The sequence below is a fragment of the Emydura macquarii genome, unplaced genomic scaffold (genome assembly GCF_026122565.2).
Source record: "Emydura macquarii macquarii isolate MOO-44397 ecotype Brisbane River unplaced genomic scaffold, CSIRO-AGI_Emac_v2 contig_2897, whole genome shotgun sequence".
In the NCBI taxonomy this organism is placed as follows: Eukaryota; Metazoa; Chordata; order Testudines; family Chelidae; genus Emydura; species Emydura macquarii.
Window position 1 is genome coordinate 25,782,429 of NW_027133034.1, and position 23,272 is coordinate 25,805,700.

The 23,272-nt window shown below is 37.8% G+C and overlaps 1 protein-coding gene across 1 annotated transcript in view; it reads right to left on the reverse strand.

Annotated features, from left to right (window-relative positions):
* The window catches only part of LVRN (laeverin), a 53,781-nt gene that overhangs the window by 16,983 nt on the left and 13,526 nt on the right, over nucleotides 1–23,272 (reverse strand). The window contains exons 3-13 of the mRNA XM_067568538.1: nucleotides 21,717–21,856; nucleotides 18,998–19,124; nucleotides 13,594–13,748; nucleotides 11,954–12,067; nucleotides 9,380–9,523; nucleotides 8,958–9,023; nucleotides 8,758–8,823; nucleotides 6,778–6,944; nucleotides 5,941–6,017; nucleotides 2,505–2,644; nucleotides 384–439 (exon numbers count right to left, since the gene is read on the reverse strand). Of these exons, the coding sequence (XP_067424639.1) occupies nucleotides 384–439; nucleotides 2,505–2,644; nucleotides 5,941–6,017; nucleotides 6,778–6,944; nucleotides 8,758–8,823; nucleotides 8,958–9,023; nucleotides 9,380–9,523; nucleotides 11,954–12,067; nucleotides 13,594–13,748; nucleotides 18,998–19,124; nucleotides 21,717–21,856 (1,252 nt within the window). The remainder of the gene's footprint in view (nucleotides 1–383; nucleotides 440–2,504; nucleotides 2,645–5,940; nucleotides 6,018–6,777; nucleotides 6,945–8,757; nucleotides 8,824–8,957; nucleotides 9,024–9,379; nucleotides 9,524–11,953; nucleotides 12,068–13,593; nucleotides 13,749–18,997; nucleotides 19,125–21,716; nucleotides 21,857–23,272) is intronic.

Below are 23,272 nucleotides of genomic sequence, written 5' to 3' on the forward strand. Positions count from 1 at the left end.
ACAAGGGATATAGCAAGGGACAATGAAATGAAGGAAGAAAAAAGAAATTTAGGCTTAACATCAAGAAATTTTCCTAATGGGGATCTATATTAGTTTGTAGAAAAGTCTCCTGATGGAAGTTGTGGCAGCTCCACTGCTTGAAACATTTAATATGAACTGGGACAAAATGTTGGAAAAGATACTGCAAGGAACTACTCTGCATTGGCCAGGGGATGGACTAGGTGACCTAATGGTTTTTCAGCTGTTCCCTGGTGAAGTCTGGTCTTCTTTACAGGGTATTTATGGAGACAAAGGAGCAAAGTCAAAATAGGAATGTGGAGTATAAGTGTCATCTAACAGTGCATTAATAATAATTTTCCATAATAGACTCAAAATATACTCACAGTGCCAATGTAAAAGCATCATCTATCAAATGTAACCTGTTGACAACCGGAAAAGCCTGCAGAAAGCATTCATGTGGGGTTAGTAGATCAAACATATCATTTTGAGGAAAAGCACACTTAGTTATGTTTGAAAGCCTGGGACAAACCCTGCAGTCTTTTATCAAACCAAACTCTGTAGACTTCAGTGGAAGCTTTGCCTGAGTAAGAATGGCAGAATTTGATCCTATATTTTAAGCTGAAATAGTTTACTCAATGTTCCTTTAAGAGCAATTTTTTCTCTGTACATAGACTTAACAAAATGCTATATCTGGTATCCATTTGCAACAGCTAAACTTGCTTAATGCAAACTGAAATTAAAACTTGATGAACTGCTTGAAAATAAACTCTTAAGTATGTGCAATACTGGAAATTAAAATAAGGAAGCTCTACAGTATCTAAAATAAATCCTGGTTTCTTCAACTTGACACTGACTTTTTTCCTTTTGAGACTCCAATTCTAAATCAAGTACTCACACCAGACCAGACCAGAGTGTCTTACATTTGTTTTGAATTCTGAATTGTTCTGGCTACAGGAGACCATAGGCAGAACTCTAGTTAGTACTTTTGTTCTCCATTGAGTAAATCTGCAGGCTGATCCTGCATTGGGTTACATGGAATGCAAAGATTTATGTTGTAATCAGAATGTGTAAAAAGAATTACAGGTTCCTGGTACAAAACAGACTATGCACTCAGCAGCTATGGAAAATAGGAGCCCACCTAAATTTTATGCTGATTTATTCAGAATGTGCTTGATCAGGAAATCCATACAGGTTTGAAGGAAAGGAAGAGAATGCAGTGTAGAGAGGCGGTACTTTCAGCCCTGCTGCCTCCAACCTTGCCACTCCCATGGATCACAACTCCTATGGGACAGTTTTCATAAGGCCAAGAGAGCAATGTCACTAGGAGGCATTTCTCCTTTCCGTACTTCCCCATTCCTATGCCCATATTGGCCATTTTTTCATATACTTTCCAGCAGAAGCAGAGGAGTTGATTTGGCCCTGTTAAACTATTTTAAGTGGCCTTGTGGTCTTTACATTTTCTAAACTTTGCAATTAAAAAGCACTGCATTGGGTTTGGGCTACATTATACGCCATGCAACTCAACTGAGGCAGAAGCCCTGTGCTCCCTTTATCCTGAGCCCAAGCAGCACTGGGCCAGTTCCCTGATGTAAATTAGAGCAACATGAAACTGCTCTAAGTTATATTGGCTGTCAACAATCACACGGTACTGAAATGACAACCGGGGATTAGCAGAACACTGGCAGAGGTGGCTGGAATTTTCCTCCTGCAAAATGGAATTTTCCTCCTGCAAAAAAATTGAAACTAGTCATGGGAGGAAAAATTCTGAAAATAATTCCTGTTTGGGAGAACCCAAATGTTTTCAGCTTGTTCCTGGTAGGGTGACCAGATAGCAAGTGTGAAAAATCAGGGCTTTTTTTTTCTGGGGGCATGGGAGGGTGGGTGGGGAGGCATAGCTGATATATAAGACAAAGCCCATAATATTGGGGCATCTAGTCACCCTAGTTTCTGGCTATCCAACTCCCCAGGCTGCTACCTCTCAGGGAGCTGAGCAGACCCAGGAGGCCACTGCCCAGGGAGTAAGGGAACCTGCCTGACTTTCGTCAGAGGTTTTGATGGAATCAATACATTCCCGTGGAATGATGCAATTCCATCAAATCAGCATTTTCTGATGGCAACGCATTCTGTCAGACTGTTTTCCATCAGCTCTAAGTGTAGGTAGATCCAGCAACATTCACACACTGGTCATGCTTTACACTGGCTTGTAGCCATGGAAAAACCTCCTCAAACTGGGAGATCCTCCCACGGCTGATTAAGACAGTTCTGCAGGTGGAATCTGGTCCTCTGTTAACGATAATTTTTCAGCGTAAGTTTGAAACCTATTTTAGTCCCACTTTTGTTCCCACTAAGTCAAAATGAATTTTGTTGTGACTTTAAAGGGTGCAGGTTTGGGCCCACTGCATGTGATGCACTAGTTGTCAGTTAAAGTAACTACTGGTAATGATTGCAATCAAAAAGGGATTGTATGGAATTTGTTGACATTATTGATCAGCAAGTTTTCTTACCTTTGGGTCTTTTTCAAGCAGTTGTGCTATTCTCTTCAAATGTAATGGGTCATAATTAACTCTGTAGTATCCAGTCATATTCACATTTAACAAGATCCAATCATGTTCTGAATCTGTTATTTGCATTTCAGGAAACATTTCTGTGGGGGACATTTGAAAATGGGAAGGCTGTATCACTTTAACAATCACTAATGCAGGTATGAAGAATATTAGACACTGCTATGAAATATGGGCTCTGTTTTAATCTGAGATATGTGCATGAGCATCACCATATCTTTAAAATATATTGCTACTCTGCACAAGGCAAAAGAGCTGAGCCAGTGTCTCAAGATGTTATGAGATAGATGTAAGTGCACATGTGGGGCCAGATTGTACCTGGCCCTTGACCTGGTATAGTGCGGGGAGGACACAAAGAGACCCCTCCCCCCCAATGCAACAGGCACAACTGCACTCTGTGTTTGACGGAACACAAGAATGTATCCCTTTAAGGCACTAGCCTTCCCAAAGGAAGCAGGGAGGAGGCAGAGCCATATCCCCACCTTGCGCCTGCACTGACCTAAGGAGCTGGCTGGCTGGTGGTAGATCAGAATGAATGCTTCATCCTCTTAAGGGATGAAGTCTTGCTCTGCCTGTGTGCCAAGATCTCTGGGAGAAACTGTGTCTACCTGAGGCGCCGTACATCCTGGATTTTTCCCTGGAGTAGTGTGCCTCCGGCCTGCTCCCACTGTGGGTCTCTGTCTTCAAGCTATAACATGGCCCACAGTTATTTTAGATTAGAATAGCCACTCTATCACTGTTCCTATATCTAAACTATTTTGGAGGCAGCAGAATGGGTAAGCTTATGCAACAGTAGCAAATCTAATTAGTTTCGTTGTAAATTCAGGGCCTAATGCTTCTGTTCTTACGCAGTCCGGATTCCGATCACTCATCCAGCGCCCGATTCTGCCATCGTTACTCACCTGGGTCTTCTCTAGACTAGGAAAAAAGTGTGGTTTTAAAATTGAGTTACTTAACTCTAGTTAGCTAGCCAGAGTCTAGGGTAGACCTTAAGCAGCTAAAACAATTATAAAGAGGCTAAAACTGCACCTGCACAAGGTGTTTCAAGTGTTTCAACTTGAAAGCTGAAGTTAAATTAACCTGATTTAAAAAAACCAACAAATCCAGTCTTTTTACCTAGTCTAGATAAAACCATGAAGTAGTACTGACACAAGTAGTATCAGAGTAAGTATTATGCCCTGGTAATAAGGACTGCAGAATCAGGTCTTAAATGGGTGTTTTGAGTGAGTGGGGACTACAGGATTGGGCCCTAACATTATCACTAAATAAAACAGAAAGGGAGAAAAGAAGCATGTGAAAGATTTTAGGAACAGGTTATGTCACATAGTGGCTTTTAAAAAGTTTACTCCTGATGCACGGTTACGCCATTACAATAACAGTCCTACAATTAAAGTTGAAACTGCACTTCCATCCTAAACGCTTACTTTCACATGTCTAAATCCACAGGCCATTCTAGCTAGAAGCTACCTAGGCAGCTGCCTAGGGTGGCAGATTTCTGGGCAGCTGCCTTGGGCTGTAGGCTTTCCGTCATAAGAGTTTTGAGCAGCATTGTGACCCCATGCACCAGGTCATATCACCATTTGCTCAAATTTGGCCCCCCATCCCCTATCATGACAAGGGGTGGCTGAGCTAAATTTGAGTGATGTGGGAGGCAGCACACAGAAGTGTGGCCTAGGGTAGCAGATTGTATTGATTGGCCTCTGCCTAAACTATGCCCAAGAAAGACTTTTGATCTGAAATTTTTATTGTGGGTCTCACCCAGAAGTGATTTCTATTTTAGGGGAGTAAGTGCGAGAGAAATTTCATGAAAATTAATTTGGCTATTTGAGTGATCGGTGTGAAAAAGTATTTTTAAGAAAACCATTTAAGAAAACATTCAGTTTCTTTCTTTTGCACTTTGATACAGCAAATCAGAACTGGCTTTGTTTTTAAAACTTCAGACTTGGTGCGTAAGTAGCCTTGAATAAGTCCTATTGACTTTGATAGATTTAAAGACCTTTGGTTTCCAAGTACAAGTTACAATATTTTTAAAGGGAGTACTGAATATGTGCGTTACTTTATTTTCTTTAGACAGATGCTCCAAACATTAATACATGGGGATTACTGATCATTCTAAGAGCTGCAGGAGACTGTATGACAGGGTGATGGGTGAGGAAGTGGAGCCTTTCTTTAATCCTACAATAAATTTAGTCCATAGCATTGAACTCTGTATAGCACCTTCAAAGTGAGTCCTGCTTAGCACCCTTTTCCTGCATCAGTCCGAATTTGTTAACTTGTCACTCTTGCAGCTGCTTACAGAATTTTAAAATCTAAAAGTACAAGTGTACTCTAGAGTGAATAAATACCATTCTATTTATCTGCTTCATCCACTCACCTGAAGCCAGATACTCACTTTGGTAGCCCTATTTCTCATTATTCAAAATAGATTAAACAGCTTTTGACTTTACCACACCCACTCCAAAGAGAGGACAGAGGAGAGTTGACATATGTATACAGTGTATTATATTTTCATTATTATGCACTGAAGAACTGAAAAAAAGTATTTGAAGAAGCACGTATCTGCCTCATATAGATGTTCCTGGCATGGTGGAGTACAGGGCAGAATGAAGGATGTTTCTAGAACCTTAACTCAAATTTCCCAAACTTTCAAATGTTTAGGTTTTTAGAACTGCAATAATCTAATAAAGTTTCTATTTGTTTAAAATAGAGGTGATTATATCCTTATTTCTGTCTAAATGTAGTTGTTTACTGGAGAATAGTAAAATGAAAAGGAACTGCGCCTTTTTATGACTGAGGATGCATGTACAGTTGCATTTTTTTAAGATTAATTTTAATCCTGCTCCTTTAAAATTTTATAAACAAATTAAATTATGCACTGTTGAAACTGCACCTTTTCCGTTTGCTTAGCTGTACAAATGTGGCATTTTGAGTTACTCCATACAGTTATGTATACTATTTAGGTGCTATATGATTATGATTCGTTTGATAATGGCCAAATCCCGAAGACCTTCTTCAGGTCTAGGAAAAATTTGCACTGAAGTCAGTGGAAGCAGCCTGAGCAAGGAATGAGTAAAACCTGATTAAGGACTTCAAGCGTTTGTCCCTCTGTACAAAATGGCAGAAATCTTAACTCTCAATGTACATTTTATTCTGTGATGAAAACTGTACTTTTACTGTTACATGAACATGGGATTTTGCACATCATTTTTATTTGAAAATGCACTTATTTTAACATAAGCTATAACTGTAGTAGATTAATGTGGACTTTTTGTATTGAGTTTTTATCCTTTCTTATCTAATTCAAAATATACTTCCTGTTTATAAAAGGTTTGTAAAAGGCTTTTTTGTTTTTACATGTATGAACAAAAACATTACTTACTGCTACTTTTATCTAGCCAGACTAAGGGTTGTGCAGATCCATTTCTTATCCAAGAAATAGGAACAATCCATGTGTTACTTAACAAAAAACAAAATTGGACAATTTAATTAATTCTTATATTTAAGGAAACAAGCTCTTAAAACTGATGTTGAATAAGATTGCAAGTGATTTCTTAAAATTCCAGCTGTCCCTTTCCCCTCTCTGATGCACTGTATCTTTTCAGATGTTAGTACTCAAGTTGGGTCAACTCCTGGTCTCACTGAAGAAAAAGGGAGTTTTGGCATTAAATTCAATATGAGCAAGATTTAGCCTATAGTCCTTTGACAGATACTCAGATATCAAAATCTTTCTCTGGGGGTTACTTTACTTCTTCTAACAGTGATTTTATGTTCCTATATTCTCTCCTTTCATTACTTTTCGTCCCTTTCCTGGCACCTGTAAAACTCCTTTTCAGAAACATGTTTGCTAAAAAGAGTTCTGTGCAGGCAAGAAAACCAGATGCTTACTGAGCAGCACAGCAACCTGCTGCAAAAGAGCACCACAGTTACTGCCACTAAAAAGTTAGTCACCAATTTTAGAAAGTCTTGGTCTCTGTGTCTGCCTTTTGCAGCCACATAGTGGCCTTGCACAGTTGCCTCCCAGGGGGAAGTAATCCCTTGGAAAAAGGAATTGCATGCAATACCACTTCAAACTCATGCCTCAGAATGATTTCATTTGACAATTCTTGGGGGGAAAAGCAAACAAACAGCTTTTCAAAACATAATGTGCTAACACAACAGTTTTCTGAAATAAAAGATAAGTGTATAAACTAATGCTAAAAATATGAACTAAACATACTTGTAAGCAGTATTGTTTTCTGTCCATTTATTATAAAATTGTTCCTGACTGATCACGCCGGTGGACAGATTTAATGTTAAAACTGGAAACCCAATTTGACATGTCCAGGAGTCCATTATATTTTTTACTGATGCTGGCAACTGAACTTCATTCTGTGTATCTACAACCTTCAAGAAAGGGCTGAATTAGAAACATTTATGAAACATTTATTTATACTGATCCCAGCAACACTCTGGGGGATGTAGTAATATATTGGAGAAATTATAACTGCTTAGTCTTCATTCATGTGTATTTTATATTGAGAATCATTGTAACTAACTGAAAAAAAGTTTTATTATCACTAACCTATAGAGGACCCAACTCTTTAGGGAAATCTATAGTATTGCAAAGATGCTTCTAATTCTTGTAACTTGATTCTTTACCTTTCTCTTATTCATTTCAATATATCTTCACCTTTGGGTGGATAATGACAGAAACAATTTGTTGTATGGGAAGTTGTTTATTCAATTGATGTAAAGCACCAATATAAGATAGACACTATAAAAAACTAATTAATTAAATAACATAACACCTGAAAACTGATTCTGGGTGGATTCTCAACTAGCATAAATTGGCATAACTCCATTGACTTCAATATTTCTACAACAGTTTATGCCATATGAGAATATGACCCTCTGTTCTTAAAGTTAGACTCTGTTGTAGTATGATGGAATCTTTCTACACAATAACTTTGGCATAGGCATTATAATGAAAAATCCATTATCAATATTTGTTTTCTTAGGGTCTAGTCTTATTCAGACTTTTAGCAAATATTAAAAGGTGGTGGTGAGGAGGAGTTTCCCTGAAGTGTTGGGCCCTCATTGTAATATACATGAATAAATCCTCACCCTTTAGTGACTTATGCTAAATAAACTAAATTAAAAATATTGTCTGAGCCAAAATATTTACAATATATAAAAGTGAAGTTATAAAAGAAAAGGATATTAAAGTCACAAAAAAATAAAGATCAGAAAAGGTTATATGCAGGATGGTTGTAGCTGTGTTGGACCCAGGATATTAAAAAGACAAGATGGGTGGATAATATCTCATATTGGACCAACTTCTGTTGCTAAGAGAAAAAAGCTGGGGGGGATGTTTATTACAACAATCTATAACACACTTAACCCCCACCACCCAGCTTCCCTCTCCCCCTTCCCCTCTCTAAACTGAAGAGGTGTTAATGAGCCACTTCACCTTGAATGGTCCCTTAACATATGTATTTACTACTTACGATAAAAAAAATAATCTGTTCCACCTTGTATTTAGCTGTGATACTCTGAGTACATTTCCAGACGTGAAGAAGAATTCTGTGTAGCTCTGAAGCTCATCTCTCACCAACAGAAGGTCCAATAAAAGATATTACCTCGCCCACCTTGTCTCTCTATTAGAAAAGGTTATCCATTTAAATGGCCAAGTGAAAGATGACAAAATGTATTTACAGCAAGAATAATCTACGCAGGTTTGTGTAGGCAGAGGCAAGCAGCTGTAAGTGCATAAACCTCTTCTCTGGCCCCTTAGGGCATGTCTACACTGCAATCTGCATCTGGCCAGTGATAGCTGACTCTGACTCACAGGGTTCAGGCTATGGAGCTGTGCAGAAGTTCAGGTTCAGGCTGGAGCCCAGGCTCTAGGACCCAGAAAGGTGAGAGGGTCTCAGACATTTGGGCTCAGGCTCTGCCTCACAGTTAAACAGCACCTTAGCTCAAGTCCAAGTCAGCTGGCACAGGCAAGCCACAAGTTTTTAATTACAACGTACCCTTCGTCCCTCATCTCTCCCATAAAATCTCCTGCCACAAAAGGCCTGCAAAGTGAGTTGAGGGAGTGGGGGAACTAAGCTAGAAGTAGATAAATTCCACTTCAAAGTTCTACAGTTGGCACATGTCCAGAGTTTGGCCCATCCCAACCATTAAAGCAAAAGTACTAATAAGACATAATAAGTACCATTTGTATGTGAGTCCACAGATCATCTTGGTTAACACTTGAAAAGGAAAATGCTTTCAGGTAAGACTGCAATAAAATAAATATAATCAGAGTTCATTAAGGTTAAATAAAAAACATTAGTAAAGCAGAAACTCATTCATGCCCATTGTTATTTTCAAACTGATAAACCCAGATGAAAAACTTTAGTTTTCTAAACTCACACTGAGTGCTTTGATGAATAGTCTCTCAGTCAGAAAGCTGGAAAGCATCCAGACAATGGAGGCCCCCTAGGGCAGAAGGAAGATGTTTGAACATATGAGTTATTATTTAAATAAACTTTAACTATTCAATTATTGCTATTCAAACCATATTTTTCATAAGTGGTGCCGATCATTTGTACTTTGACTTTGAAAATGCATTCATATTCACTGTTTTCTTGTAGATGCACATTTTCGCAACACCCAATGTACTTGTGTTTATAACTAAACAAAAAAGGGAACCATGGAAATAAATCTTAGAAGAAAGCATAACTAAACTATTGTAAGTTTTGCAATAAAATGTTTTGCTGGTTCTTTTTAAAGATATGTTTTACAAAATTGCAGAACAGTACATAAAAGCAAAATATTTTATTTTCTTGTTTTACCTTGCTGTAAGTGAAGATATCAAATAGACCAATTAGTGAAAATGATCCTCTGATATTTTCTTCTCTCTCTGATAATGACCGAGCTGCTATCTCTTTATCTTCCCTTAAGATAGGTTGTAACACGTGATAATAAAATATTTTATTCTGAAAATAAAAGATAGACTCCCATTTCATTTAATGCCAATTTTATAAATCACATAGACTACAGACAAACTAACATTTTCTTTTCTGCTCAAAAAAGGAATTTAGATTTCTATCTGTAAACCAGGATAATTTTTTCCATCAAAAGGAAACAGTTTTTCCTCAGAATAAAGGGAACAACAGGCTTGATCCTGCAAGTCCTCTACAGGCGGAACTGCCATTGAAGGCAGTGAGAGTTCTGCACACAAAAAGATGTGAGGCTTGAGTCTCACGAAGAGCACTAAAGTTTTAAGATACAAGAAAAAAAATGTAAAAATTGTTAAATGCAACAAAAATTGCAAAATGTAAAAATGAATTATATATTTACATTTAAATTACAATCAGTTCTTGCTTCACTTATATGGCAAGACTCACATTCAGTGTTCTCTGTTTTCTCTGTTGAAAGACTAAATAACACAATAGTCATCCAAAGGAGTGCAGAGAGTCCTGCTTTGGGTGTGTCAGATGTCACTAGATAGCAAATGTGGAGAGCCAGATCCTAAACTGGTGTAAATCATCTTAGTTCCCGTCATTTCAATGGAACTCTGACAATTTACACCAGCTGTCACCCCAGAGTCCTGCAGCCAAGTCTCATACCCAGGTAAGTAAAGAAGAAACTCATGTTCCCCTGTTTTGTTTGAACACGTGTTCAACGTCGTTGTCATTTTTAAGTCTACCCATGGGTTCAGCTACTAATCTGGGTCTGCACGCAGGTGTTTTTTATTTTGTGTGTTTTTGAAACACTGCAAGTCTCTCTGAACACTTTCACTACCAAAGAGGAGGAGACAGGCTTTTAAGAGGTGTGAATTTGCAGATTATTTTGTATTTTGCAAACAATTTTGGGAGCCAAATTTTGAAATGTTGCAGATTCAATTTGTACTTTTAATTTTTTACCTGCATTTGAATTGCAGGTTAAAACCCTGAGTGTCTGTACCTGCAATAACCTGACTCCAGACACAGATCTGTAGCTGTACACATAGCTAATGATATTAAGTGCTCTGATTTGCAATATGTTTTGTGGTGTCAGTTACAAGCACAGGGACAAACTGCACTTACAAAAAAAGAGGCAAAGGCTTCATTCTTAAAACTTGACCCTTTATACATTTCTGTGGTATTAAATTCTGCTTTATAGAAAAAGGAAGCTGTTGCTGAAATCCAAAAGGAGCACATGTATTTGACATGCCTATAGTAGTTTCCAATTCAGCAAAGTACTTAAGTGCTTGATTAACTTTAAGCACATGCTTAAAGAGCAAGTGGTAATTCTGGTTATAACAAACACTAATTTTCATCCCTAGCAGAAAAGGAGACCCTGTTTTAAAAGAAAAAATCAACACAATCTTAACTATGGTGTTGCCATCAAGTCTCCATAGGCTCAAACCATAAGAAGTTTACATTTATGTTATCAACTGTGGAGCCATTTACATACACAATACTAAACTAAGAGAGAAAGAATTACATTCTTTGTATTACACAATTAATTTAAACAAGCAACAGCTTCCCGGAATCGTGTATGTGAAGTAGCCCCACCTCATACAGTAACGAAAAATATACCGCTTTGCATTTTTAACAAAAGTCAGGATTACTCATGTTGAATCACTGTGAATATATGAGACATTCTGTGAAATGTTATGTTTTGTAATCTGATGTAATACAACATGGAGTATCAGAAAGATCATTACAAGTTGCATAGATATGTACATAAAACCAAACCCACCTATATCAATTAGGTATAGTAAAAACCATTTCAAAATGAATTTATAGTAACAGACAGATTCAAAGCAAACCCTGAAATGTTGTGTCTGTGCTGCTGAAAGCGCAGATGCAATTGTGAGGCAACATTTGTATCTATATTATATACACACACAATTAGAGCCAGGAGAATGTTTTGGCCGAAACCTTGTTCCCCCCCTCCACGAAAAAAAAATGTAGATTTGGGTCAGCTGAAACATTTTGTGCATTCATGCTGAATGTGCCGAATTATTTTGATTTAAAAAATCTGAAAAAAATCAAATGTTTCATTTAGAAAATGTTGAAATGAAACGTCAATTTTTTTTATTCAAAATGACTTTTCATTTAGAAGTTTGTTTCAATTTTATTTTAAAATGTTTTCGAAACTAAAATGAAATGAAACATTATGTTTCAGCTCAAATTAAATTTTTTGTTTAATCCTAGCTGAATTTTATTTTGGCTCTTTGGAATGGCAAGAGAACGGAAAAATCAGTTATTCACACAGCTCTATACACAATAGCTGTATTATTTTCATTTAAAGTTATATAGGAATGACCAATTAAAGGCAATAGGAAAGCTCCCATTGACTTTACCTCTCTAGTGCAGGATCACGACAATACCATAGGTTGTAAGGGGAAAGCGTTAATATTCAGCTTTGGTACTTACCAGTGGTAGTCTGGGTTCCATGTAGCTAGCACCAATGTATTCAAAGTAAGATGCAAATCCCTCATTAAGCCATAGATCATTCCACCAATTCATGGTAACCAGATTTCCAAACCACTTAAATAGAAAAGAAAATATGCAATCTGAGAGTTTTTCTTTGAACTGCTGCTTTCATTCCTTTATGTTAAACAGATACGAATGACCAAGGGAATAGTATGACTTTAATTAATGTGTATATATTATCAGAATAAAATGCTATAATTTTTTCCAGTTGATGGAAATTCAGTAGTCCAAAGATACAACCTGAGAAAAGCCACACATATGCAAGTCAGTGGTTATATAATTTTTAAATTCCTTTATCTGAGATTTCATAACATAAGCACATAGAAGAACTGTTTTAAATCACTCTATTTAAATTAGAGAAGTCATTTATATAAATTTGTAAATTTAACAGAGAAAGCCAGATTACAGTTTGAAAATATGGCATTTCTCAAATATACAAAATATTTTCCAAATAGCTTCTTTCAAATTAAATAATATTTTTTTGTTTTTCCTTGTTCTTAACAAAAGGAAATTGTCAAGTAGATGATAAACAGAACTGGGGAAACAATCACTTCCAAAATCAGCAAATCCATATCCTGGTGAGCAATAAACCTCCACAACAGCTGTGATGTACAAATATTTGGCAGTTTATATTTAATAAAAATCTGATATATCATCTGGAGATTTGTGAATTCATTACATTTCATTTCTTAATCCTTAAGGTCAGTTGCCTCATTTAAAAACCATGTTTAATTATGTAATATTTATTTTACTGGTCCTCAATAAATGCACCAGCTTTTCAGACCATCAGATGAACAGACATAGTCAGGAGGGGGTACATATACACTAGCCAACTTCAACTCTTTTTGCTAACTTTATTGTTTAAAATACTTTCTCTTGGCAAAGTACTATTAAATGAAGTATAGTCAAAATGAAGTGAAACTGTTTTATCATTCCAAACCAAATAATTTTAAATTCTGAAGATTATGAAAACAGTTCCAACTACAGATAAAGATGTGTTTATCTTGCTTCCATTCTATAGTTCCATAGCCATGTCTATTAATTCTATTTGCCTTAAATCAATAGTTACATCAATCTCCATTAAAAATTAACATTCTTTATGGAGTCTATTCTGTCATCAATGTATTGTGTGTATCTCAATACACATATCATATTCATTCCTAGGGTAGAGTATTGGAAGATATCCAAGTATCTTGCAAGAAAATAAACAAATGCTTCATCAACAGACGTGTATATCAATGAGCCCTTTGAGTGAACTTTTCAAATAATGGTAATACTGTCTTCAGTATTTTATTAAATTTCATTCAAGATAAATGGATATTGGGTGAAGATTATTGTGTCATGCTGGAATTTGTTTTTTATATTGATCTGCCAAGTTAATTTATAATGAAGTGTCTTCCAACCAACTGAAAATGGCTTTGGTTATTGCTATAGCATTCCTTCCTCTAGCTACCATCAGCTGTTACAACCCTCCACGTGAGTCTCTATTTTCCCATATTAAACAGTGACTTTGCATCTACATAAACTGGAAAAAAGCAACTTCATAAATAAATACATGTACAGAATGTTTTACCACATGCCTGGTGTCCTAGCTCATGTGAAACAATTAGGCAAATCATAGCCTTTTTGCCTCTGAATTTATCACTTGGGATGTACAACAGTGATGATTCTTGGAAAGTCATTAGCCCCCAGTTTTCCATAGCACCTTCTCCAAATTCAGGCAGTGCAACCAGATCTAAATTGATTTAAACAGAAAAAAAAAATCTTTACAATTTTCAAGAGTAAAATTTTTACATGACTTTTCTATGTTTACCCAATGTGCAATTTCAAGATATTATATTTTAGTGGTTCTCTGCTGTATTATTTCATGTCTTTTATTATATATGACACTGCTATGCCTCTAGGACTGCCACCTTTTCAGTCAGAAAAACAAAAATCAACTAAGGCCAAGCCTTTCAATGTTTCATGTACCAAAGTACATTCTGAATGAAAATCTTTGATAAAGAAACTTTCCTCCCTGCTGCTGGAAGGGAATAGATTCAATTCTCAACACTCCTGAGTACTTCAGGCTCTGCATTCTCTCTCTCCTGCTTTTGCTCCAGTTGTGGGATTGTTGTGGGCAAGACAGAAAATATGTCTTCCCCTCCCCATCTTCCTCTACCGGTATGTAATTTCCCCCTCTTTTTGCATCCTGACTACTGATAAGAAAGGGTCTCTCTCTCAAACTCTGTATCCCTGAGTGAGCAGAGAGGATCATTTCCACTCCTTTGGGTGGATCAAATTGCCCCAGAAACACCTGCTCGCTCTCTCCTCACAGCAAGTCTCACTCCACCATGTCTGTTTTCCCTTTATTCCCCATTGTGCCAGATAAGCAGCAAGCCCATCACATCTATGATTCAGCTAAGATTTTGGCAGGGTGGGTTGATTTAAATCAAGGCAACTTAAATCACTAAGAGGAAAGCCTTGATTTAAATCTTTGATTTTAATCCACTTTACCATTTGTGCTTCAGTAATTTTCTAAAGGAAAATAATTCTCATTGGTTGACATAACCATTAAAAGGAGAGGTTACTCACCTGGTGCTGTATCAACCAATGAGACGGCACCTTTCTTTAGCAATTAACTGTGGTGTAGTGCCCCTGTGGGTGCTCCACTTCGGGTGTCTCCCGAGTAGTTCCCCCCATTAACGAGGCAGGCGGTTCGGAACAGAGTCCAATATAGAAGAGAGAACTACATCATCTAAAGCAGTATCTGATCTTGCCACAGGTACCATGGCATAGTGATTAGAAAAAGTATAAACAGATGACCAAGTTGCCACTTTACAGATGGCTGTAATTGAGACATCCTTAAGTATGGCTATAGACGTAGATAGTGCTGTTCTGGACTGTGATCTCAGTCTTGAAGGGGGTTGAACATGAATTCTGTTGTAACAAAACTTAATACAACTAGAGATCCATTTTGACAACTCTATTTCAAAATTACCAAGCCCTTGTTTCTGTCCGCAATGGATACAAATAATCTAGGAGATCTTTTAAATGGTTTGGTCCTATCTAGATAGAAGGCTAAGGCCTTCCTGCCATCTAGGATACAGAATATCCTCTTAAGTAGTTTGGTGTGGTTTTGGGGAAAAAACTAGGAGATGAATGGTTTGATTAATATGAAATGCTGAGGACACCTTAGGTAAAAAAACCTTGGATGTGCACAACCTTCTGTCTAGTGAATACAGTAAATGGGGAGGTCTGTCATTAAGATCCCCCAATTCTCCCACCCTTTGGGCAAAAGGCATTGAGACCATGAAAGCTGTCTTCATTGAGAAAATAATAAAGAACACATAATTAGTGATTCAAAAGAATGTTTTGTAAGGCAAATAAGTACTAGGTTCAAGTTCCAGCTCATTTGTATATTCAATAAATATCATTTGTACAGTCAATAAATCTCTTAGGAATTTTGCTGTAGTTAGGTGAGTGAGGAGTGCAAAACGCCCTATGGGTGTGTGAAAAGCTGTTATTGCGGTAGGTGGTGCGGTAGCTGGAGTTTGCCAAACCATCTTAGCAGGCTCCATAAAAGCTGAATTGACCATAATGGCAATCTTCATAGATATCAAAGTGTGTAGGAGTTTATGGTGGGACTCCTGAACCTCCGCTAAGAGTGTCTGCAGCATATCAGCAATCCACTTCCTCGGTTCCTAAAACTGCCTGAAGTAATCTGTCAGAAAAGATGATGAAGGCATGACAACTTCATCCAGAGCTGAGGAGGAAATATTAGTTAGATGTGTCACCTCCTTATCAGCCTTGCCTCTTGCTCCTCAAAGGTCTCTTTTTCTGGCATAGGTGGTGGTAAAGAGGGTTAAGGAGAATGGATCCCTCTGTTCCCTCTGGTGTTGCAAATACCTTGCTGTAAATTGTTACTGATAGAAGGCTCACAGGTCCCAGCAAGACCAGAGGGGGGCCCAAATGTCAATGGTGGAGGCAGCAATCTGTGTTCCTGCTATGAGGGCATCATTTGAGGTCTATCCTTCTGTAATATATCAGTATAAGAGGAAGAGCAATGTGTCCCAGAATAGGTAGGGGACCCTGCACCAAAATTTGAGACTCTGATGAGTCCTTTTCCACATACTCTGAGGAGGCGATAGCTGTTCTGCTTGCAGAGTAGATGAGTGCAAATGTGGTGCTCTAGGTCAGTGTTTCTCAATTAAATTTGGCCGTGGAACCCTTTTTAACTTCTGCAGGGCCATTCAATACCGTCCGCTGAAAAATCCAGGACATCTTCCCCTTTTCGGCGGCACGCGCTGTCGGCTGTTTTCGGCGGCGCAGTTTCAATTTTCGCAGAACCCTGAAATTCATCTCGCGGAACCCCAGGGTTCCATGGAACACCAATTGAGAAACACTGCTCTAGGTGATAGAGGATTGGTCACCAAGAGCATCTTGACAGTGACAAACCTCCACTCATTTACAGAGAAGACTCCAGCTCACAAGATATTATTAGATCCTTAGGGTACCTAAATTCTTGCGGAACGAACAGTGTCAAAGATCAAGCCAAGTGGAAATCCGTAGAGGATGGCTTTTGTACTAGTGCAGCCAAGTACTTGGTATGGGAGTGAGTTGTCTCTGATTCCCTCAGTACCATAGGTAAGCAAACAGTCTTCGGTACCATTGATTTTCTTGTTATTGGCACCAAGTGTTTTTCTGGGTTAGGCTTGGTCTTTTCAACCATGTCTCTGATGCTCTGGGCATGGTATCGGAACTTAGTACTGAGTCTGTCTTAGATGACTGACTCCTCTTTGCTTTTGCAGTACCAGCCTTGCCGGGAGCCTAATGGAACTGCCCTTGGGACAGGAGTTACGATAGGAGAGACATTCCTGTGCAAAACTAATGAAAGCCTAACCCTTAGGAGGCAAATCTAACTATATAACTATATCTATTAATTTCTTTTAAAAGGTTTTATGTTTGCTTTTTAAAGTGTTTTTTTGAGAAAGAAAAACAAAACAAAGGGAACAATTCTTCCAACAACTATAATGCTATAAGGTAAATAGTAACTATCTGAGGAAAAAAAACTAAATATCAGAGAACAGGCACATAGTACACACCATCTCAGGCCAAAGGCAGCTGAGAAGGAACTGAGGCCAGTTCACCCACACAGCCATCTATAGCCTTGGTACTGGGCACGAGGATGTGTGAGGAGCATGTGTGAGCCGAATGGGCATTGCTACCAATAATCTTCGATTGAAGGCACAGCACGCAGGCAGACTTGAAACGGAGCACACATAGAGACACTATCAAAGTACACGTTGATTTACAACTAAATAGAGCCTTTACTCTAGATTTGGTACATCTTTTTGTTACCTATGAGGGTACATTCTAACTATATACATTTATTTAAGCAATTATGTAGCTCAATATTTTCAAATTCTTATTAATTGTATATTATTATATGTTAGAAAATGGCAAATAATATATGCTTATTTACTAGATAATTAACTTTTTGCTCATGATTTGTGTCAAACTGCATTAGGATGGTAACTAGAATTTAATTAAATACAAAAAACAGCATATAAAATTTATTTTTATTAAACAAAACAACCTTAAATGTTTTGGTTAGATAAACTTCTTTTAGCAAAACAGGTTTAATATTTACCACTAAATTATAATAAATTTAGGCCTTATTTTGTATTAAATTCAGATTTCATTTTAAACAGGTTTATTTTTAAAAAGAAAAACAGTATAATTTAAATAACAAATGAAAAAATCAAATTTAAATAAAATCCTAATTTTATAATTAAAAAAAAATCTTCAATTTTTATAAATAAAAGGAAGCTAGTGGTTAAAAATGCTTTCTTTTGCTCTTATCTATTAAGAAGAGCTTACATTCTTAACTGAAATGCATTCATTTTTAGCTTTCTATTTTTGAGCTCATAATAAATGTGCTGAGTATTTACATAAACCTATCCACAATGGTTAAGGTTAAGATTCTTCGCAGGTTTTTTTTAGTAGAAGTCAGGGACAGGTTACGAGCAACAAACAAAAATTCACAGAAGCCTGCAACCTGTCCCTGACTTTTACTAAAACTATCCTAGGGGAAAGGGGAAAACAGAGTGCATGCATGAATCTGAGATCCTTTGAAAATTCAGCCTGCGGAAAGGACTGACCACTGCTGCTCCAACCCCAGGGGACCGACCTAACCCTGTCCACCAGTCAGCTGTTCCAGCAGCCGCTGCTCTGCTCCAGCTTTGCCCCAGAAGATGTTCCAATGGTTCCGGAAAGTCACGGAATCCATGACCTCCGTGACAGAATTGTATCCTTAATAATGGGTCATATCATGCCACTGATTTTTAAGCCAAACTCCCAAATGAAGTCAAAGGGAAGTCTGCTTAGAACTGATGTCAGCACAGGGTGTGTGAAACTGAAATTGTATGGCTTGTGTCTCCACTCCATTTCACTAGTTTATACTGGTGTCACTGTTGAAATCAATGAAGTTATACTGGTGTAAAACTGGAGAAATGAAGTGGTGAATTAGAACCCAGACTGATGTCTAGGATCTTTGCATAAGGTATACATAAAACTAAGATAGTGAGGTTTAAGAAACAGCTATTGCACATTTCCTTCTATGCAGAAATAGAGTTTTCCTACAGGGGACTTTTTTCCAGGAGTGAAGGTGCAAAGAGATGCTGGCGACTTACAAGTTAGACGGAGACATAGTATAGGAAGCAAAGAAGGTTTGGGGGATGAGAGATAATTCCATATTAGGGAATGATATTTCAAAGAAAGCAAGGTTGGTGTGAAGAGAGGTCACTGAGTTATAGATTAATGAGATGCTGCACAGAAAGTATGGAGGAAAAGGGGAAAAATGGAAGAATGAAGGGTTAAGGGCTAGTATTCTCTGAATCTTACACTAATTAAAGTAAGAAGCTGGCAAGAGAAGACCCAGTATTTCTGTAGCTGTTATATTATCAGCAACCATTTGTGTTTAATGAAAGGAAGGTACCTCACCTGTTTTTGAAAGAGGGTAGCTGATGTTAAATAAATCTTCCAGAAATGAAAAGAGTGGGCCCGTGATATTTAAAGCATAGTCAGCATACCCATTTTTAATTGCATCTTTCCGAGCCCAAATACGTATCTATAATAAAGCAAGGAACTGTTATTTTAGACAACTTAAATTTTCACTTTCTTCACCTCTCTTCTGTAGAGGTAACATTTTTGAATGGCTGTTTTGGAAATGCTGCTTGTCCACATCAGATTCTGCAAAGAAACTTTTCATGCAAGAAAAAAAAGACTAATTTATCACTTGTCCTAACAAACTAAAGGGCAAATTCTAATCCCACTGAAGTCACTGAGAGTTTTTGGCACTGACTTCAAAGGGACCAAGATTTGAGTCCAAATGTACGTAGATACATTCCTAGTTATTTTTATATTAAATATGAACCACCACCTTATAACATAACCACCTGATGTCCACATTTTTAAAAGTGGTATCTTAACTTGTATCAGCAAAATGGCATGCCCACCTGATCAGAAATGCCCTTTTGGACAGGCAAATTAGGTGTTTGCATGAATAAACTGAGTAGTTAAAGATACCGTTTCCTCATAGATATGCACATATGGGTGCATGCATGAATCTGAGACCCTTTGAAAATTTAGCCTGCAAGTTTTGAATACACAGCAGTTTGCACAACTGCACCCAGATTTGGGTTCTGCACATGCAAGTGCTTGATGACGCAAAACTTATGGGTATGGTTTTAGAGGCATTTGATCTCAAGGATTTAATTTAAAGTGAAAAGTAAGGGTATTCAGTGAACATAGTCTCTCTAATCTTGAGCTCCCTTGTTCTGTCAACATATTGTAGGAGTCTCAAAACAGCATACCATTTTGTTCTTCAGTACCCAGACACGAAGGGTAGAGTTAAAATCATAGTGACAGCTTTGACTTTAAATACACTTATGTATGGCAGACCCTCTTGGATATATTTTCAAACAAATGTTTATTGTACATTATGCTTACAAAAGAGACAAAGAATTAACTGTTTGTGCATTAATGGACATACTTTGGAGGTGCAACTTGGATATCTATGTCTGAAAATTAAAGACAAGATCCTGCCCCCTCTGCTTCCCAACCTTTCCCTCCCATTCTCTGTGCAGCAGCAGAGAAGGACTGCAACCAAATGCTCACAAGTACTTGTTTGGGGGCCTGGCTACTGTCCTCATCAGCACATCTTGGTCCCGTGAGATGTGGTCTGCAGTTTTGGAAGCTTGGTCATACCTCCCAGCTCCTGACATGTCTGATGTGGTGTGCAGCAGGCCCTATAGCAGTGTGTGCACCTTCATTATAAAGGAGCAGTAGAGTGCTTCCTGCTGCATATTTGTACTGTCCTCTAGGGAAGTGGTGCACAAACTGTGAGGTACACCCTCCTTAGGAGGGAACAGAGGAACATTCAGGGGCAAACAGTGATGGTAGGTGGCTTGTGCCAGCCCCACGAAGCAGAGCCTGGGACAGTCCACACAGGGAGCGGCACCACCTCAACCCCCTGACTTACCTCAATGGGCCACCCAGCCTGTGGGTCAATGTGCTGTGCTGATTTCCACTCCCGGCAGCCTCTGTGCCCAGCATTGGCTCTGTCCCCGGAGACCATCGCACGCGCCTTCCCCCACCCTGAAAGCCTGAGGAGGGAGGGCCAGAGGAGCAGGTATTGGCCCTGCCCTAGCGGTGCAGCCGGGCAGCGAGGTAAAAGCAGCCTGTTGCTGAGGAAGCCTTGCTGTGCAGTACTGAGAGGGGTGGAGGGCACAGACCGATTCCATTAACAGTAAAGGGAGGGCAGGCCTGGAAAAGTTTGTGCGCCACTGTTCTAAGGACTGCCATGACTCATTGTGTTTGTCCTAATAGGATGGCTTTGAGACCCCACCATGTAACTAGTTAGTACTGCTCTGTCGTACAATAAATGTACCCAATACTAAGGGTAGGACTTTACCCTTGGCTCAATATTATTTGAGCATAGATTTTTATATCTAATTGCCTTTAGTTTCTCAACAAATAAAAAAACCTAAAACTAAATTCAACATAATAATAAAACCATATATTTTGACGTTTTCTTAAGGAGCTAATATAGACTCAATACCACAACAGGGCAATTGTAACATGCTATGGACATCATTCGCTAAATAGGAAAAGTAGCTGGAGGGCACACAATAAGAGCTTTTAAAAGTTAAAAAGTGTGCCAATATACAAAAACAGTATAAACTATGAGTCCACACTAAGGACTTGTGGCACAGTGCTGTTCCCATTCAAATCATTAGGGTTCCATTGAAAATCCCAATTTAAGAGAGGTAAGCACCCAGCTTATCATTAACTTCAGTGGGAGCAGGAACAGACTTACATTTTTTAAATTAAAAGAGCTAAAAAGATCTTGAATTATGAAAAATACTTTCTGGGTAGAACTTCTCACAAGGTTTTACTATACACATCAGTTCTACGTGTTTAAAAATCTCATCAGAATTCATTTATGCAATGATCAGTACACAGTATATACACTCTATTATGAAGGAGATTTTTCTGCACATGTGTTTACAGGATAAATGTTCAGTTTTGCCATGTAATCAAATACCTTCAAAATGGGAAGTATATTCAATATAAGTTACATCTTATAAAACATACGGTACACCATAGAACCAGCTTATGCTGTTAGCTGCTCTAATGAGTTATGCAGACTCTTACTTACCTCATTGCCTCTTTCAGTTCTGGTGATGTAATCAAAGTCACAAACCACAAAAGCTGTTATATAAGTTGACATTTTCAGTGTAGTATTAAATGTCGTAACAGTCCATATGCTTCCGTTCTCATCTTTCATTTCAGATACATCTAGAAAAAATAATTTTAGTATAGAAACATTCAAACTATCACTACTATACAATAAAACAAGAGTGTGTTTTCAAACCACTCTTTTATACATTTCTCTATTACATTTTAATACTCTGTATGACAGCACTGGCTACATATATTTTGGCAATAGAACCATGCCAACTTTCCCCCTTTACTCTTTCCATGTACTTGAATTATGACTTTGAATACAGACACTCTAATATGACCATAAATACAGACACTCTAATATTCCATTCCTCAGCTTCTTAATCAAAATCTATGAAGCATATCAAACTGTACATTGGTTTTGGAATGTGGACAAGCATAAAAATGTTCTCCCATGCTACACTTCTTTAATATGTATGTTTATATTATTACTCAAGTAAATATTAAACACGCCTGAGTTATCAAATGCTTAAATCTCACAGGCTCAAATAAAGAATCCAATCAGACCCTCCACAGAAAAACCTACGGAAAGAGGTTCTGAGAGAGGAAATATTTCCAGGCTACCTTCACAGATATTCCCCCATTTTAGTGCCAAAGTTATCCACATTCCTCAGATTTGGTAACCACTGATTTTTATTGTTTATAATTATTTACAGGAGAAATAAAGAATCCTATCAATGAGATTATTAAAAGAGCCATTTAGACTAAAGGAAGAAATCCCACAGCTTTTTAGGTTTCCTGAGTGAATACTTTCTGTCCCTCATTTGGAGTCTTTGTCACACATTGCATCACATCAGGTCCCTGCAAATCAGTGTTGAGGAACATTGCCAAGATAGAATACAGTGGCTTGCACTGCTGCTGACCCTGTCATGTCTATTTTGTGGATTAATAGAAGACTTCAATCTCTGTGACTGTTAAAGCACCTTTCATAAGCACTCAAGAATTTTTTTTTAAAGATACACACACACCCCATCCACATCCTTAAATAACAGAAATACAGCTCTCACACATACAACAAAACAACAACTTCAGATGTAAGTTAAAGTCATGAAGTAAAATATACTGACTAAACACTGTTCAGTAAGACTCAAAACATGAACTGTGGTGCAATCAAACATCACAGACATGGACATATCAACACTGAAAGGAGACCAGATACCACTACTACCCACCTTTCAAAACAGTGACTGTGAATATTTGCCTGAAAATTTGTGAATGTATAGATTTTTACTAATTCTCCATCCATTTTTTTTTTCAGCCCCACTAAATAATGTTCCTGCCTCAACAACCCACATCTTTTATGGCTTGTTTACATGCAAAAATTAATCTGGAATAAGATAGGATGTGAATTCAAAGCAGATCAAGTATTCTTGATTAACTCCATGTGTGGATGCTTATTCCAAAATAATGCATTCTTATTCTGGGGAGGAAGAGAGGGGAGTTTGCACATGGAGTTAATCAGGAATAGAT